The sequence below is a fragment of the Idiotropiscis lumnitzeri genome, chromosome 12 (assembly GCF_059441095.1).
Source record: "Idiotropiscis lumnitzeri isolate Australia: NSW breed Sydney's pygmy pipehorse chromosome 12, RoL_Ilum_1.0, whole genome shotgun sequence".
NCBI classification, from domain to species: domain Eukaryota; kingdom Metazoa; phylum Chordata; class Actinopteri; order Syngnathiformes; family Syngnathidae; genus Idiotropiscis; species Idiotropiscis lumnitzeri.
In genome coordinates, this window is record NC_142402.1 from 8,193,390 (window position 1) to 8,213,198 (window position 19,809).

At 39.1% G+C, this 19,809-nt stretch overlaps 1 protein-coding gene across 2 annotated transcripts; it reads left to right on the forward strand.

Moving 5' to 3' along the window:
* Positions 1–340: 340 nt before the first annotated feature.
* gad1b (glutamate decarboxylase 1b) lies at positions 341–18,212 on the forward strand. Of its 2 annotated transcripts, XM_088310173.1 has the most exons (17): positions 341–507; positions 1,258–1,376; positions 2,820–2,876; positions 4,667–4,801; positions 5,156–5,398; positions 7,171–7,261; positions 10,716–10,828; positions 12,600–12,715; positions 13,151–13,230; positions 14,160–14,214; positions 14,305–14,421; positions 14,515–14,579; positions 14,659–14,737; positions 14,824–14,973; positions 15,116–15,223; positions 15,310–15,399; positions 16,649–18,212. In XM_088310173.1, the coding sequence occupies exons 2-17, from the start codon at positions 1,301–1,303 to the stop codon at positions 16,820–16,822; spliced, it is 1,749 nt and encodes a 582-aa protein (XP_088166299.1). In that variant the 5' UTR covers positions 341–507; positions 1,258–1,300; the 3' UTR covers positions 16,823–18,212. The 2 variants fall into 2 exon arrangements, with proteins under 2 accessions (XP_088166299.1, XP_088166301.1); XM_088310175.1 differs by lacking the exon at positions 2,820–2,876.
* The last annotated feature ends 1,597 nt before the right edge of the window (positions 18,213–19,809 follow it).

Consider the following 19,809-nt stretch of genomic DNA (forward strand, 5'->3'; position numbering starts at 1 on the left):
CTCAAGTAGGCAACACCAAATCAGTTTTCCAGATTCAACAGTGCTGCCAATGGCAGGTTCGGTATCAGAACTCACAAAACCATATTGTCCTTCCAAGGTCAAAAATATGCAAACATAATCCAGAGCACACATTTCTCAATCTGGGGTGGTGGGAGATTCGCAATTTTGTTGGTTTCTATTAGTATTAAGTTTAGCTTTTAGGTTTCTCAATCAATTGAGCTTGTCCCTTGACAAGCCTTCTGAGTCATCGGAGGGAGGCGAGGGTGTGACTCACGACTCCGTGTGTGTGCGTGTGCGTGTGTGTGTGAACAGACCAATGGGCAGCCGCAGCTCTTCATATAAATAAGGCATTAAAATGTTCTTGAGGGAGACAGTGCTCACTTGTGCACCGCTGGATAGGATGTTATTGGCGCGCTTTGCTTTAGTCTCCAGACATCTGCACCCCTGAACCTTTTTAGCGTCTACTTTTTTTTAAATTCCGCTACCTGTGGGCGCTCCTGCGTGCCGGTAAGACGTCTTGCTTTCATTGCCACTGACACTCTCACGACATCTGATGCGTAAATATATTCATGGCGCCTTATTCCAACCAAGAGCGACTACGTTTAAAAAACGTTATACACACCAGTTTTTTGGGGAGAAAATACGGCAAAATACGGACTAAAAACGAATTAATTGGCCATTGATATTGTTTTGGCAAAGATCGGTGTTTATTATTGAGCAATATTCGTTTTAATGTATTTTCACAAAAGTAATGTTTCAAGATTTTTTTTCACGTTAAAAATATTATAAATTATATGTATTTGTTTCATCTGGCCAAGCTCCTGTGGACAATATGTTTCAAAGACATTGGAGGTTAATGATAATCATTACTAGTGAGTTCTTATTGACGTTTGCGTGATATCACATCTCTTTTTTGTTTTTTATTTCACCGTGTCAGTATTGAATCGACTGAGATATACTGCGGCTCTGACATAATTTAATGGCTAATTGACACCAAAAAATATTGCCGCGCATTTCCGAAATGGATGGATATCTATCTCTGCGAGCGTTTATCCTTATTGTGTCAGTTCTGTTAGTGCGCAATGGTGCTTCCAAATTGCGCATCCACGAGTACCCAAAAAAGCATGATATATCGCTCCTGTAATGTCATATGCAAAATAATAATAATAAGAATTATTATTATTATCTCATTCAGATTGACATACATGCGACACAGTCGCCGATTTATCATTCCAACTGGTCTGCTTTTGTTTGCAGTTGAATAATAGCCTTCTTGGAGATAAGATAAAGGAAGAGAGTGATGGCCACGTCAGAGCCGAAAACCACCAGCGGGGAACAGGACCCCAACACTGCCAATTTAAGACCCTCATCCACAAGTATGTGAATATAACACCTTGCTGTATCGACCCCCGAGGGTCAGTCACATCTAGTTAAGGTCGTCCTTCACCGAGATGCTGTGCATGGCTGACAGGAAAGGATGCCTTGCTCAAAGTGCGCACATTCACGCCCTCCCTCCGTCCGTCTGGCTTGCTCCTCTCTGCCGTCACCCCTCCTTCTTTCTCTTGGGGGGGAAAGCGACTCTTGCCCGGGTCATTTGCTGTGTGGGCTCTGTCGTTAATCACTGCGGTTAAAAACAGAGCCATCACATCTGCCTGTCTGTCTCTCGGGTTGTCTGTCTGTCTGGGTGCAGCAGTGCGCAAAGCAGCCGAGGAAATTATGAGACAATAGACCGTTATTTTGTATATATATATATATATATATATATATATATATATATATACATATATATATATATATATATATATATATATATATATATATATATATATATATATATATATTAGATACATTAGATACATATTTGAGATACTTTTCTTTCAAAGACGTGTGAGCCAATATTGAACGTATACATGTAGGCCACCTAATGCTTATTATTTTTTGCTGTGACTCGCCCACGTGCTGCTGCTGGATGATGCCATTATCTCTATATGCTTCATCTCACTCCCGATGGCTTGTGGAGTGCGGTCACGCGTGGGTGTTTGTGTGCGCGTGCGTGTGAGTGTCCGCTTCGGCCTAAGCGCTTTTCAACAGCTTGAAAAAAACGTTTGTTTTTGTGAAAGTCTCTTGGATTCCCCCCCCCCTCCACGCCGTGACTTTGTCGCTTTTGCATTTGGTCCCATTGGACTTCATCTCCGCTAACGCATGTCCACGCTTTTGTGTGTATGAGTGAGACTCTGCGTGTCTCTTAAGTGTCTGCTATAGACTTCCACGACCATCACCAGCTCGCTCCAGTCACACACGGTGTTTTACTCAATTAATTCCCACCCTCCTCCGTGAGCTCATTTCACGGGTGTTAATTCCCACCCGGCCCCTTTGGCTGCATGTGCGTGTGCGAGTGTGTGAGCCAGCGTGTCCCTATTGATTTGGCCTTATAGGTCGTAAATGTTATGATTTATACCCTTATGTCCCGGACAGGAATCCTTAAAATTATATAATAATAACTCAAAAACAGAAAATGGGCAATTGTTACATTGCAAGGTAGAATATACCAATTTACCCAAGATGTGAATTATTTTGTATTTTTTCATGGTGTAAAAATGACGCGATATTCAACAATTATATTCTCAAATTAAAGAATACACGCAGAACATTGGAATCCATTGTAGATTTTCTCTCCAAGGATAAACGATTTCAAACAGTCTGGTTGTCACACACCCGGCCAAATAGTCGCCCGCCTCACGCTTCCGCTTTGCTTGGCCGCCTTTGCATCAACCTCCCGCCGCCGTACATCACAAACTTAAAGGTCTATTCTGTTTTAGCCTACGAATATGCGTGGATGCATGGCTGTACACGGAAACTGGGCATGAGGATTTGTGGTAAGTTGTCTCCTGCATCCTGCAAATATTAAGAGCGCGGCCTACACGGTCCCGGGTTTGCGACGGACTTTCGATTGAACGAATGTATGAATCATAATCACGGGCAATATTTGCATGGGAAAAAAATCTCGTATAATAAACAACAACAAAACTGTAAGTAGACCTTGTGCAGTAACTAAGCGTGCCATGTTGTGTCTCGACATGCAAATTAATTCATAATTCGTCTGAGAGGCTATGTGCCACGGCATTAAACCGGATCATCCATGTAAATGATATTCCTGGAAAAATAAATAAATAAACAAATAAATAAATAAATAAATAAATAAATTAATTAATGAAATTCGAAATACTGTCGTTCATTATTGTGTGTGATAATTGCAGTGGTCGCTCTGCGGTCAAAACACATCGACACTTCTCATTATAATGCCGTCAATGCATCAACAGTTCAATAAAATGAGCATAACTATATTTATGATATAGAATGGTCATACAGCTATTGTATTGCAGCGTACTACATTTTTTAGGCCATCTAAGGTGTCAGGTGAGCGTTCATAAACATTCCAACGTGTCAGCATGCAAGGTCGCTGTTATTATTCTTCCGTTCGCATGTAGCCATTTCCCTGCCTTCTAAAATAGGCCAGTGTAGAAGCAGTGAGAACAAAACTGTCACAGTGTGTTACCATCTTGGAAAGGTCAGTGGACATTACCCCGTGGGTCTGATGATGAGAGCGACTCTCACCCACTCTGACCGCCCCCGGATCATCCTCATGTCGTTTGCGTTCTGCAAACACTGGGACAAACCTACTTCCGACAGCACAGGGAAATATGCTAGAAAGCACCCACGGTCAGATAAATTGTTGTAATGCATGCCTTTTGAACATTTACAGACACATAGGTCAAAATTAAGTCAGTGTTTTTTCTTTTTGTTTTTTTTTTAAGAAATGACATGAAATATTCTTGCATCAATCAAATGTGAACTATTTATAGTTGTGCATATATTGAACAGCTTAATGTTTGTTTTGAAGAGGTTTACAAGACATCCCTTAAACAAACAAAGAAAATATACGATAATTATTTTTATGATTAATCAATAAGAAACGGTCAAATTGATTTAAGACAAAGGTTAATGTAATTAGCATATATTTCAATGGATTTAGATCTTCATGACTTCAGATATTGATTTGCAATGTGTTTTTTTTAATTTTTTCTGGGAAAAAAATCCGCTCCGTTTCTAAATTATATTAATTGAAAGAAACAGAAAGTAAAAATGAAATGCTGTGTTTATTTTCCTTTTCTTTCCCCCTTTTTGATTTTGCACAATTAGCGGGCCTTATGGCCTTCACAATGGGAGCGGATCAATCACGGTGCAGGCCTATATTGTGGAAGCAGACATGCTTCTCATGCGACTCTGGCATCCTTCATTAACCCTCTTTATAGAGGGGGGGGGTGCTATTGCCAGTACGGGGCCATAGCCGGAAGCGGTCTGCATCGCCGAGCTGATCAGCGTGTGAGCGCGTGTGTGAGTGTGCGTGTGATAGAGAGAGAGAGAGAGAGAGAGAGAGAGAGAGAGAGACACGGGGGTGTGGTTTATTCTAAGTAGCATAGGTTTGGTTTGGTTTGGTTTGGCCGCCACCAGAAGTACATCGTTTTTAAATGATACCGAAGCACAGTCATAGTCGAATAGTGACACACTAATTTAACATTAAAATTGATACATTTTTACAGATAGAAATCATTCGTGATGGAGATGTTTGGTGATAACTCGTGCCCTTCCCCGTGCAACACACTAGGGTTCCTGCAGAAAAACAACAGCCTGGAGGAGAAAGGCAGACTGGGTCAGAAGAACCTGCTCTCCTGTGACAACAGTGACAGGGACGCCCGGTTCCGACGCACTGAGACCGACTTCTCAAACCTGTTTGCCCGAGGTGAGAATCACTAGTGGGTGGGGGTTACTTTTTAAGCACTGTTATCTTTATAATCAAACAAAAAAGTATAAGAATGTAGACCCAAAAAATGAAGTTGAATTTAACATTTATTTTTTAACGAACACTATTTGGACCAAAAAACTCACTAACAACGGTGGTTTGAAAACACCATTAGGTGATGAAAAGTAATGCTAAGAAGGAAAAACAATTATGCAATGAGGCAATGATGAAAACGAATTAAAAGTCCATTCCATTATTAAACCTATATATCACATAATGCATTGTAAATAGTACTAACTGCATTTTCAGACAGAAATTGTTTTACTGAGAAATAATTTTCCCTGCGTCTTCCAGACTTGTTGCCTGCAAAGAATGGCGAGGAACCTACCATGCAGTTTTTACTGGAAGTTGTTGACATCCTAACCAACTATGTGAAGAAGACGTTTGACCGCTCCACCAAGGTGCTGGACTTCCATCACCCTCACCAGCTTCTGGAGGGCATGGAGGGCTTCAACCTGGAGTTGTCCGACCAGCCTGAGTCTCTGGAGCAGATCCTGGTGGACTGCAGGGACACGCTCAAATATGGTGTCCGGACAGGTATGACGAAGAAATGCAGAAAATGTACAATACTATATGTTGACCGATTTATAGACTACATTTGTATAAAATCAGATGGATGAGTGGGGATTGTATGGGTCCCATCATTGAAATCGCTCTATTAATAAAGTCAATACTTGGCCAATTCAATTAGGTGAATTAATGACAGTATGACAAAGTCAAATTCAGCACGCCCGTTTTAAAAGAATCTGTTCGTAGTCCACTGCCATATTTATTGCCCCCATGGTATTAATTCACTTGACGTCCCTGTGCTCTTCCGTCTCACTTATTAAAGTAAGTGTCGCCTGAGGGCGTCCTACCGTGGCCTGTTTGCAGCTGTTAAAACGACAGCGCTCAAACTGTCCCTTGGGTTTTCATACAGTATATCATTTTGTGTCTACATCACCTTTAACTCGAAAATTCGTGATTGCTTTCCAGAGAAACAATGGTGAGGCGTGGAGCTGGCCATGGTACTGAACATCATTGTCATGAACTGTAAATCGTTCCAGTGCAGCTGGGCATGTCTGACTCGTTATACACCATAACCAGTATGCCGTACACTCAACTACTAGTTTATCGGGAACACTTGGAACATCTATTGATCAGTATCAGAAGTTCTGCCATTACAAATATAATGATGCTATTTTCAAATGGTTAGCATTGTGGTTGCAGTGGTGTAAAACTGTTTCTTATATTTTGTCACTGTGGTGACATAAATGACTGCAGTAACACACAATATTGCCCTGAAATACAAGCGACCCGACTTGCAATTTTATGTATCATGCAACCGATTGTTCATTAACTTTTTTTTTTTTTTAGATACGAATGCTTTTTGGTGGCAGTGAACACACCTCAACTCACTTCACAAAAAACAAGTTTTGCAAGTACTAGCCTTTTAAAAAGAGGCTGTTTATTGCCACTAAAAGTTGAAGTTAGGTGCCAAACTAAAACTAAACATCAAACAAAGAGAATTACAGTCAAACAGGCCGCTAGGTCATCTTAGCCTATTGCGAACAAATAATGCAGCATTGGTGTCCATTATAACCTTTAAGGCAAAAAAGTTTTGAAAAAAAAAGATGGGGCAAATCACGTGGGCAGATAATATAACAATATTCACAGGAAAATATTTTGATTTTGTCTGAAAATGACTACTACCTGCAGCTTACTGTGGCCTGTCAATGTCCACTAAGTCGAAACAAAAAAAAGTTAAATTCTTTACATTATATTTAACTACTTCATTACTGTTTGTAAGTACTGTAGAGTGCTATTTTCACTAACAAAATAACAATATTTTTTTTGTTTGTCGTTTTTGGAACCAGAAACACAGTATTGGCATTGCAATGGGCACAGATGTAGCTATATAAAATGATTGCCTCTTCTGACAGTTTGCCATTGTAATTTTTTTTGCCTTCAAACCTAATGCTGTGACCAAGTGCAGCTTAAATATAACACATACTTATCATGTGGCCCTACTAACACCACATTTACATGCTATTTATATCCATGACTGCATTTAGGCTGTAGGCATTTTTTAGGCTGACTGAGTGTGCAAGCACCTTGAGTCTAAATGGCTGTCACATTATCACCTTGTTACCAGAGCGGTGCAACAACCTATTTATGTTTAGTTGCTTTACAAAAGGCTCACATTTAAGTTAAGAAGGCTCTTGGTGATTGCACAGCAGCAAAAAGCATTTCCCCGGACGATTAAAATGCTTTTGTCTTCACGTCTTATTTGCTGAATGACAACTCGATGTTATGTGTTTCCCTCTCAGGTCACCCTCGTTTCTTCAACCAGTTGTCCTCAGGTTTAGACATCATTGGCCTGGCAGGAGAGTGGCTCACTTCCACTGCCAACACCAACATGTAAGTCATACATGCTTGTCTTTATTGCCATGCTTATGTTTGACACCATTAACCATTAATGGAGAACCCTCTCTGCATGCCATGACAGAATTTGCAGTTTGTAGGCTACTTAGCTCTCTGCAGCACCGCTAGTCATTGCAAATGCTATTTTTTTCCCCCTGTAAAGACCTGTGAGTTGATAGAGTGTTGGCAGCCGTCGAGCGGCTCCGTGTATCGCAGTCTGTCCCGCCCCAGGGGTGGTTAGATTGCATATTGATCTCGACTCACAGCTACATCGAGGCCTCGTCTGATAGAGGGCATGAACCACATCGACTTCGCACCTTTTCGCAACACAGGCGCACCCAAACATGCACTAACTCCCAATAAAAACATTCATGCCATTGTATGATGTCAGAATGATGAATCGCTCTCACTTTGCCTATTTTTTTGATTGACGTGAATAAAATGAGGAATTAAAAATGGGAACTATTAAGAGATGTGAATTACAGAACCTGAGAAGAGTAGAATGAAATTACGGGAGATAGAATAAAGATATGATTTACTGTTCAAAGAAGATTCAGTTGTCTACATCGCATTGCAAATGATATTACAATTACAATCAGGTTCATTCAGTTTAGCCAACAAAAGAACTATATGCGCCATTTTATTTCATCCAGTGACGAAATAAAATAATCTGGATCCAGATACTTTTTTGGAGTTGACTATATACATCGACTTAAAAAAATATATCTGGATCCTGATAATTTGATCTTGTGCAACAATTTGACGAAATTAAAAAAAAAAAAAAAAATTCAGCGTGCACCCAATGTGAGTAATGAAAGGCACCCGAAACATGCATCTGGTGCCGTTTGTCAGTCTTTTTGAGTTCTGGCGAGCATAGCAAACGTTCACACAGTTGATAATGCATAAAGAACAAGAATATAGGACAAAAGGATCACCAATTAGGAGTCCCCACAAAGAGGAATCTCAGTTAGCATAAGCACTACTCTACATACTGCTCGTGTGAGTGAGAGTGGGGGGCTAATTATTACGAATACCCTACAGACAGCGCTGAAATTGCTCCATATATTTGCGTAGCACTGCCGCTTGAATTGCGCCCTTTGCCACAACCGCAAGCAAGAATTCTCATGGGCAAAGGTTACAATACATAAACAAAGACAGCTTCTTAAGTGAATTAACACCGCAGCCATATTGGATGTGGCAAAGCTAAAGTAATTTTGAAGATGGCTCGTTCTTTTTAACTAATAAATCACAAAAGAAATTCCATGATTAATTGCGATTCATCACATTTTCAACAACTACATATTGTAAGCTTGTAACATATATTTACTAGAAGAATGTATTGGAATGCAAAATCACCAAATATGACATATATTTAATTCAAAGATTGTTTTAATAGCTTTCTTTGATTCTTGAATACTATCTAAACGGAGACACCCTTACAGGCATTTTTCTAAGAAACATTTTCCAAAACTGCCCACAAGCACCACACTCCAACAGTGTTGGTTTGCAAGGCCCAGTGGTAACTTAAACACAGTGTTTTGTTCTGAGATGAAGATGTACAGCTAATACGGTACATTAATTTTATTTATTTTTTTTATCTTTTCATGTAAATACAACTGAGTCAACTGAGTTAAATATTTAACTGAGTTAAAAAATGTCACGTTAATAACATTCATTTTGATGGCCCTAATACATTTATATGTACATATATACTGTATATACTAGCTCAATCTATTGTGATATTTCAGCTGTAAATTATTTTACCCACTTGGCTCGAGAAAAAAAGCTCAATGTAGAGATAATCAACACAGATTGAGACACTTAATGTATTCAATTTCTCAAAACATTAGTCATGAAACCAGCTCCTCCTTTTTATCAGCACACGCCTCTTGGTGTACTACACACACACATGCACACCCACGCACACACCCACACACACACAGACATCCATCCATGCGCGTGTGCACACTTTTATGGCACCAGTTTTTACACCCACGCACACACACACACACCAGCTCTGGCTGTCCCAGATACAGCAGCAAGGGTTTCCAGTCCATTGACTGCAGGCTCATTGTGAGCTGGTCTTAGCAGATAGGCCAGCTGGGCCCCACACTGTCACACAATGTCCTCAGGCACCACACAAAACCCTGCCACACTGTGGAAAGTGGCTGCTGCGGCTCCCCGCGGAGTGCTCGTTGCATTTGTCCCCCGCAGACATGGTCTGACTCGGCAGGGCCGCACGCCGCAGAGGGGAAGAGGCAGGCTACGTGCCACGGGGTTAGTCACATAAAAGACACACATTCAATGGGACACACACACACACACAAGGAGCGCCCTTGATGATGGTAATAAGGGCATTTAGGGGCTTTCCCTGGAGACAGCCAGGTGACTGAGGGGTAATTTTCACCCTCAAAAGACCAATGATTGGCTCTGATTGTGATAATCATCACCATTATTGTCATTATGGCGTGAAATGACTCACAGGGAAGAGAATTTTAAAGAGGTTTTGTTTCTTGTTGGCTGAGAATGGAATACATAAAAATGAGACATACACGGGAGGTTGTAGACGCTCATTTGTTTTGTTTTTTAGATTTGAGATTTAGATTTAAGATATATTTATTTATTTTAGCCCTAATGTCCTTTCATTGTCCTCTCATTCAAGTCACCCCCTCCTTTTTCTTTGTTTTCTCTTCTCCTCACAGACTTTTTTTTTTCTAATCTTGTCTCCTTTTTGCACATAAAACACAAAGCTTTTCCTGTGCTGCGGAACACGCCGCGTAATTGCGAACAAGATGTTTTCGATGGTAATGGCGGTGCCCTAAGTGGCCTCATTACAAAGAGGGATCAGCCAGTGTGGGAGGTGTGGAGTGGAAGTAGGCTACTGTAAGATTTATGTGACACATTTAACCAACTTTCACTTCTCCTGGACTTCTTTTGTCGTGCAACACGCCTTCATCCCCGTGACTTCTAATCTTTTACTTTCATTTAACTAAAGGGGAATTAATTAGAATTTTTTTTTTTGGGATGTTGTGGTCAACAACACACACACAGAAAAGCACACTGTTATCTTTCCCAAACACACACTGAAGCCCTCTGAGCTGTCAAATCAGCGCCATTCAGAATTGTGACTGAGGTTGGAAGGATTGACAGATAGCCATCACAGCATTGTGTGCTTTAATTAAACGACTAAGGGATTTCACAAAGCATTTGAATATGAATGTTTGCTGCCTATAAGACTTCTATCACACGCTTTAATTAGCTCAGTCAGCACAGGCTCCAATTCGTTTTCTGGATGGAATTATGGAGGAGCTAATGGAAAACCAATCATTCTGTGCGTGTGCATACAAAGAATTCTCTCATCTTCCTGTACATGTTGTTGTTAATGACTCAGACGGTGCAGCGATGCCCCGTGATGTGCTGATACAAGCATTTTATACCGTGTGATTGACAGGTTCACCTACGAGATCGCTCCAGTGTTTGTTTTAATGGAGCAGCTGACCCTGAAGAAGATGCGCGAGATGATTGGCTGGCCCGGTGGTGAGGGAGACGGCCTCTTCTCGCCAGGTTAGCAACAAAAGAACAGAAAATATGGCTACTTGTGTGGTTATTGGCAGACCAACAAAGATGATTTGTGATCTGATTTGTGACGCCGGTTGACTTCCAAATTGTTCTCGTTCGCTAAAATAATGTAAATACGATTATTTTTTTTTTTTACAGGCTCATCCTTTTTAGGTTATCCATTTTAAAGTACTTAAAGGGGAAGTCAACCCAACAAAAATTCTTAGCAAGAATATGTTGAATGCAGCCCCACTATTCTAAACTCGGCATTCTGAATAATATTGTGCTTGCCGAATATGAGTTAATTAGCACAATCCAGCCGAGCTCAGGAGACAACCAATCATGGCCAAGCTTCAGAAAACAGGTGACCCACGATTGGCCGTTAGTGGAGCAAAAAGTGCCAACCCCTTTGATGGCTCAAAACCGGTAGATTTTGCTGCCTGACACATATTCCACAAACACATTATTAATCAGTATGCCATGTTTAAACTAGTGAAGGCATAGAGAACATATTATTGAAAATAATATTTTTGGGTCACCTTCCCCTTTAAACAAAACACTACTGTTTAAATTCTTGTTTCTGCTCATTTTTGTACGATATCCATTATTTAACTTAACATGTACCTTTTATGTGGAATTGTGGAAGTGTCAATGAAGTGTAAAACACTTTTGACAGGGCTATGTCATTAGGACATACTGCAAAGTGGTTCCAATTTATTAATAAAGACGTTGATATGCTATGTATTGATAAATGGGTTGGATTGTATTTTTGACGCCGTTCAAAGTACTGATAAATTCTAGGTAAAGTTCTCAGAACAGCATTTTTTCTCATAATGCCATCAATTACTGACATACACAATTTTGTACCACAGACTCTCATAGCTGTGGCAGGTGGACAGGAGGCTCACCGTCAGTGGAAACAACATTTAATATTATCAGCATTTTCTTGAAACAATTTACTTTGGTTGATTTAATTTTCACGGTTGGTGAGCTTCATGCTTGCCACCTGTGAAGTAGCTGCAATGCACAATTATGCAAGGCATTAGAGAAAATGTGTCATGTTTTTCAACATTTAGCCGACGTTTTACCAATATGGTCAAACGATTTCAACAATACATTCAAACCACTTTGCAGGACAGTACGTTCAAACGACAGTTCCACGCTTAAAAAAACCAAAACTTCAGTCAAATCAAAAATAAAAAAAGGGTGTTGAACATTCAATATTACCATTTAAAAAAATGTTAATGGAATATTCTGTTCTACTTCCCGGAACCAAGTTATTTGTATCTTGCTTTTTCAGTTCATGTGGAAACATATAGAAAGTCTACCCTTTATTTTCATTCATTCATTCATTTCAATTCGCCAAACCGAACTGCATTGCAAGTTAGAAATACGAACAGCATTCTCACGATTAGCGATTATGTGCACTTTTTTTTTCAACAGTAATGTAATTAGGCTTTCAAATAGTGCTATGACTTTTCACTTCTTTCGGGAGCCATTCTGATCAATTTAGAGCAATAAAGCAGAAAAATACACATCCGATTTTGAACTACACGTGCACAGTGTGAACAATATTGAAGAGAGAAAGCAAAGAGTTCTGTTAGGATGCTGGGAACTAAAGCATACTTCGACAATCAAAGCAGGGTTGTTGTTTTTTTTTCCAAAAATCTTACTCTTAAACCAATTTTTTGTAAACGTGGTCGTTCGTGAAGTGAAGTTTGCGTTAATTTATTGAGCCTGATTTTCGTTTGAAACGTTCATCTCTTCTGCTCACCAGGGGGCGCTATTTCTAACATGTACAGTGTGATGATCGCTCGTTACAAGTATTTCCCCGAGGTCAAGACCAAGGGCATGTCTGCTGCTCCTCGCCTGGTTCTGTTCACATCGGAACATGTATGTTCTATGAGACAACAAACATGGACACACACACACACACACACACAAAACACAAACACAGTTAACTTTCAATACATCTTTGAGAAAACTTTGATTTTGTAAAACAGACAAATGGGCCATGTCATATGTCAGAAAAAAATGTTTAAACATGTTTATAATATAGTTTTTTTGACAATATACAAGTCACTTATTGTTATCACTCTTTGATTAAAAATCATTCTGTAAATTTAAAATTGTTTCCATTTGATTGTTTATTTGTTTATTTATTGGATTAAAGAACAGAGCGCGTTGTTGTAACACTTTGCCCACCCCTGCCTTGGAGAATTGCGTAGCTGTGATTAGGCCACCAAAGCCCCATAGCCCTTGATGGCTTATTGAGCAATTGTGTCAATAAAAGAGTCATTGTTTACCTGATGTGTGTTGTTCCCGCAGAGCCACTACTCCATAAAGAAGGCTGGTGCTGCTCTGGGATTTGGCACCGAGAATGTGATTCTGCTGAGCACAGATGAGAGGTAATCCATAAATTCCATGTAAAAAATAAATAAGTAAATAAATGAATATTCAAAAGTGTTTACAGCTGCGTATCCATTCTCTACCTTTACAGGGTGTTCCTAAGTCTCACTACTTGCATTTTTTTTTTTTAGTTTCTGTTCATTTGGACAGATGTGAGACCCTCCGCATTTGACAGCTTAGGCTATGCAGTTTTTGTAAGTACATCATTCCCTTGCCCATGGCTCACCAATTGACATTAAGGTGGTCTTGTGATATTACTACTTAGCAAAAAGTTTTTCTGTTCCCGACTGCATTTTTGGTGCCTGTTTAAGAAGCTTTATGGCAATCACACTGCTCTAACACTTTGTGCTGTCTATGGCAAGTTTCTCTAAACAGCATCTATGCTTAACAATTCATGCAGCAACGAAAACATGGAACTCCTAAAAGAGGCCTGCTCCAGTACATGATCAATCTTACCTGTTTGTTCCAAGAATTTGATGCTCAACAACTTGAAGTTTGTTGAGTGAACGGTCATCACTCGCTAAATTGATCTTTTGTTGACGCTGGATTGCAGTGGATAAGCTTTAAGCAAACGCCGGCAGGTTGATGTTTTCATTGCTGATTTTAGTAGCGCACCTTCTTCTGTGTCAAAAACTGAGAAATTGTTTTGAGAAATATGTCAAACTTTGCGTAAGTTGTTCTGCGTGTTTAAGCAGTGTGAGCAGTGCCATAAAGCTCCTCAGACAATCGCAGAACGGCACTTGGGGACAGAAAAATGTCTTGCCCGACTGCAAAATATCAATTGATGACCTGAGGGTAAGCGAATGATATGATAAGAATGCTGACGACGTCACATCTGTCCAAGTGATACCTGAAACAAAAAAAGTGAAGTGTAAGGTGATTTTCGGGGCACCCCCGTGTTAAGCCGTGTCATGTTCCATTCTTTCAGGGGAAGGGTCATTCCTGCTGATCTAGAGGCTAAGATCATTGATGCTAAACAGAAGGTGGGCTCTTTATTTCACTTTCCTCTCCCTTGTTTGCTTTGTTGCTCATGTTCATGGACTCCAAGTGTTAAGTGTGTGTATATTTCACAGGGTTACGTGCCATTATTTGTGAACGCCACAGGTGGCTCCACTGTCTATGGCGCCTTTGACCCCATCAATGAGATTGCTGACATTTGCGAGAAGTACAACCTGTGGCTGCACGTTGACGTAAGTCACCAACATTATCTTCTCATCATTTATATTAAGCCCATAATTCAAATGTTAATGCGTTTTGCTAAAAGTGTTGTCTTGTCTTCATAGGGAGCGTGGGGTGGTGGTCTGCTAATGTCCAGGAAGCACCGCCACAAGCTCAATGGAATTGAGAGGTAATATCCCGGAAGGACAGTACGTTTGTTACGTGTATTCCCACGCAGTTGAATGGAACATCCCGTTTTAACTTTGCAGAGCCAACTCTGTCACATGGAACCCTCACAAAATGATGGGCGTGCCGCTGCAGTGTTCAGCCATCCTTGTTCGGGAGAAGGTACGGCACTCACACAAATAAGAAGTATTCTGCATGGTCATCAAGTCAGGCGTGAAGATAGATTTAAATGTTATATGTGTTTGCAGGGACTGATGGGCGGCTGTAACTCCATGTGTGCTGGTTATCTGTTCCAACAAGACAAGCAGTACGACGTCACGTATGACACTGGCGACAAAGCCATCCAATGTGGTCGTCATGTCGACATATTTAAGTTTTGGCTCATGTGGAAGGCCAAGGTAAAAGACATGCAGTGTCTTTAAAATAAGCTTACACACACACACCGCACACACCTATATATAAGTAGCATGCCAATTTATACGCATTTCGCTGGGCCGATTTGATTATTTCTCATTTTGAATGCTGTGTTTCGCCTCACAGGGCACCATTGGGTTTGAGCAGCACATTGACAAGTGCTTGGATCTGTCTCAGTACCTGTACAACAAGATCAAGAACAGGGAGGGATATGTGATGGTGTTTGATGGAGTGGTAAGGCGTCCTCATTTGATTTTTATTTAGCGCTGTGTCTCTATATTTTTTTTTCTCAATGGATTTGTGACTATTTCTGTGTTCAGCCTCAGCACACCAACGTTTGCTTCTGGTACATCCCACCCAGCCTGAGGGGAATGCCAGACAGTGAGGAGAGGCGGGAAAAGCTTCATAGGGTGAGATGCCTGTCAATGCTGCTAGCATAGTGTTTTTAAATGTTAGATGTCGGGATACTTCTGTGTGTTAAAAAAAGAATTTCACTACTGAAGCTAAATGATGACAACAACTGTTTGGAATTTCCTTCCCAAAAAAAAAAAAAAATCGAAATCTATCTCGCAACGGTGGAAATGAAAAGTCAACACAGCCCTGATCAAATCCAAGGTTTTTGTGAGACCAGGATGAATAACACAACCTTTTTCTTACACTTCAAGTGACATAACCTGGATTGAAATTTAAAAATTTTTACAAGCAGGGAAGTAAAAAATAAAAAAATAAATAAAAAAAAGAAGCACAATCGGTAGCACAATCGTGGCCATCCTCTTGGGTGGTGGCTGTGTTAAGAATGAAACAATCATATTCCAACTCCTTTTAAATTTGAATCAGTAGTGCTGATAAACCCCAAATCAATTTCAGCTGTTTTAGTCGGCATTTGTTAAATTATTTTTTTTCTGGCAAAATCCTAATTGTTTCGTGCTAACAATCGCTGCTTTTTTTTGTGTCTTTCTTCTTTGTTTCTATCTTTCTTTCTGTCTGTCATTCTTTCTTTCTTCCTTCCTTTCTTTCTTTCAGTCTTTCTTTCTTTTTTTCTCTCATTCTCCCTTTCTTTCTTTTATTCTCCTTTGTGTTGTACAGGGTATAGGTCAATTGAAAAGTGAAAAAAGCTTTTGATTTGATTTTTGTTGGTATAATTTTTACATATCACAAAAACCTGGTATTTGGACAGGGGTGTGTAGAATTATTATTGCTACAGTATCCATGAAATGTTTGTCTGGCTTGTCTTCAAGTCATTTAGCAAAATGGCGCACCTGCTATTTAATGTCAGCTCTACAACCATATACTACCTACTAAAAAAGCACGTCTGCACGCACAGTATGTTAACTAAGCCTGAGTTTCCATCTATGTCTATTTTGGAATCATCATACCTTTTGTCATGTAAAGCCATTTACTTCATGTAACAATTTTTCAACTGACACTTTACATATCTACATATCTTGGTCAAATGACATGTAATGGTTTGTTTAACTCATTCAATACCATTGACGGATAAATACGTCAAAATCAATTTTTTTTTTTACTAGGCTGGTCGTGAATGAGTTAATAGTCTTGCCATTGTAAGATTTTTGCCAGCTGGTGTTTTTTTTTATTTTTTTAATTGATAGCTCTCCTTCCTAATTTACTTGATGTGTTTATTTTTTTCATTGCCAGGTTGCACCAAAGATCAAGGCCATGATGATGGAGTCAGGGACCACCATGGTGGGATACCAGCCGCAGGGCAATAAAGTCAACTTTTTCCGTATGGTCGTCTCCAACCATGCGGCCACCCAATCTGACATCGACTTCCTCATTGATGAGATCGAGAGGCTGGGTCATGACCTGTAGACCTCCTTTCACATCGCTCCTCTATTCTACGTGTTGTATTGCTGTGGCACATCATCCTGAGGAGAGAGACCAATATTGAGACTGCAAGACCCCCCCCCGCTTCCCACACACACATTTGTTCTCCTTTAGCTACGTATATGGCGACATAGTTTCAGGTAACTGATGGAATCTGTGCGGGTGGGAAGTCTTGTACTGCGTCTGTTCAATCTAGTGTAATGTAGATGTGTTCAACGTGTGTGTGCGTGGGTGTGCTCGTGTGAGCGAAAAGCAGAAAAGCACAGCTCAAAACCTGACAAGCATCACAAAATCATTCGAGTGGCGCATCGTGTGTATATAGAAGTATTTAAGAGATATTTATTAAAGATAAGATATTGAATATACAGTATGAGTACAGCATAGCTACTAAATGTCATATGTTGAGAGGAACTGCCGGCTGCTTTGATCTGTCATATTTTCGAAGATGGACAGGTCATGACAATGAAACAATGTCTGCAGTTATTCCGTCTGTGATCACGATTTTAAAACGCTGACTCACTGTTTGTTCCATGCAATCATGTGATACCTGTATGTGTTCTTAAAAACTATTTATTCATATTTGATTATATCAAAAATATTGCATTTACATTGTATACAGATTCAGGTATTTTAATGTCAATGTATCTTCATGTGTAGTACATGGTGATAATTTGTCATTTTGAAATTTGAATAATCGTGACTTTGTCGGCCAAAGAAAGAATAGAGCGGAAATAGTGCAAGTCATTATTCCTCATATATAACTTGTAGGTGTTTGTAACATGTGACCCTCAACTGCGATGCAATTTCTATTGTGCGTTTACTTCTGTGATTGTGAGTCTTTGAATGTCTGCGGTGACTGACTGGCCTTCCGACGGGAGTATATGTTCCTCTGGCTGAGCAGGTAGCATAGGAATGTGAGAATGTATTCTCTTCTCGAGAACGGGTAGCAAGAATTGTGGTATCTGTCAGAATTCTAACGCATTTACTGTACTATAATAGATTTATTGTAATACATATTAAATGTATTTCCAGTAATATGGGAACTCAACGCAATATCTCGTTTGAGGAGCTCCTCTTTGTGTCTTTGCACTAGGTTCACCTTTCTTTCCTCCATTGTAAATGGATGTGTATTATGAAATATTTAATTAAATATTGATGGTAACCAGGGACCATTATGTGAATAGGATAATTGCATAAATCATATTGAAACACTTTGTTGTCAGGAACTTCTTTATGTGAACGGTATGATTTTGAGATTAATATAGCTGTAAGGAATGTTACCCAGGAGATTATCTGGAGGCACTTTAACAAAATACACAGCGTCTCTGTAAGATGTTTATTAAAGTCTATTAAACTTGAGTTGTTAAATCTCCAATTTGAAATGCTTGTATATATACACATGCACGCATGAAACACACACATGAATATAATTTTATTTATTTTTTATTTTATTAGTTTTTTTTTTAGCTCCAGGATGTGTGTCACATTGTCCTGCTTTTTTGTTTATATTATATTTTACTGGTCAACAACAAATTTTAATCAGAGATGGCTTAATGTGTCCCTTTGACGCTGATTTAAAAAATAGCTTTGCTTTTTTTCTAGAGTAACACGTTTTTGAGGTAATTAAATTTTTTGTTTTTATGTTTGACCTATCAAAGCTTGCGCAAAATGAATCTTACCATGTTTTGTAATTTATAGCATAACAGTTTTAGCAAAGAAATCCACCCATTGCCAACTCTTAATTCATAAATATAGTTACATATGTTGTTATATTATTATTATTATTATTATTATTATGTTTTTTGTAAATAGCTGGAGGTTAAAGAGCGGTTTTATTGTTTATTTTATTCATTTTTTTTCTTTTTTTTTTTAATGTCCAAGTAAGCATTATTGATTTTAGTAAGGGGAGATGAGAGAACAATAGGATTTAGCATCCCTGCGCCAAAGACAGAAAGAGAAAGGTTGCAGAGTTTCATAACATTCCGAACGACCTCATTAAAAGGTAGAACAGGAAGGTCATTGTGGCGCTGAAGAAGGGAATGCTTGCACTCTCTAGTGGTGGTGATTATGTATTGATATTCCAGTTTTCGGCATGTCACACCGTTTAAACCCGATAGTTTTTAGTTAGAGCTATAACACGTAAAATAGTCATATTGTTGGAAATTTGTTTTTGTATCTCTCATTTGGTGCAACCTATCATGTAAAGCAACTGATTGTATCACTAACTACATCAGAGTCGAAATAAAATATCAGCATAAATCTAGAATACATATCTAATAAAATATCTTAAATATACATTTCTGTAATTGAAACATTAGTAGGAAGTGATACAATGTTTTGATTCATTTTATTTTACAACCCATTTTCTTTTTAATCAAATGTATAAGAATTACAGGAAAAACAAGTCAATGAACTACACTTAACACTTAAAAGATGCGTTACTATTTAAAATGAGAATGCATCCCTCCAGCAGCAAACCTCATGTCGAAACTGATGTTGTCACATGGTACACCCCAATTTAAACCCATACATAAAATGTTGAAGTGACCAAATGATGTGTAACGATAATGTGTGCAGTTACTATACAAAAATAATCGTTAATAATTATTTTTTCAAATGTCTTTAAATGTAAAATTGGATGCTGACATTACAATACTAAAACCTGACCAACAGAATACAAACATCTGGAAAAAAAAAAAGTTGACACATTACCAGGGAAAAGTGCCCAAGAATTATTATTAGAAAAAAGTTGAGGAATGTTGAATGTTTATAGGACCAATATTTGGTGATGCCATCTCACATTTTGTGTCATGAAGTTAAAAGTACTGTTAAAAAAACCGTTTCAAACATGAGATGTGCTCAAACACATTGCTTTATACGCACAAATGAGATTACCTGAAAATACCTTTTTAGAAACTTTATTTGCCATTGAAGTACTTACTCATGTTTTTTTTAATAAAGATAACTCAGGG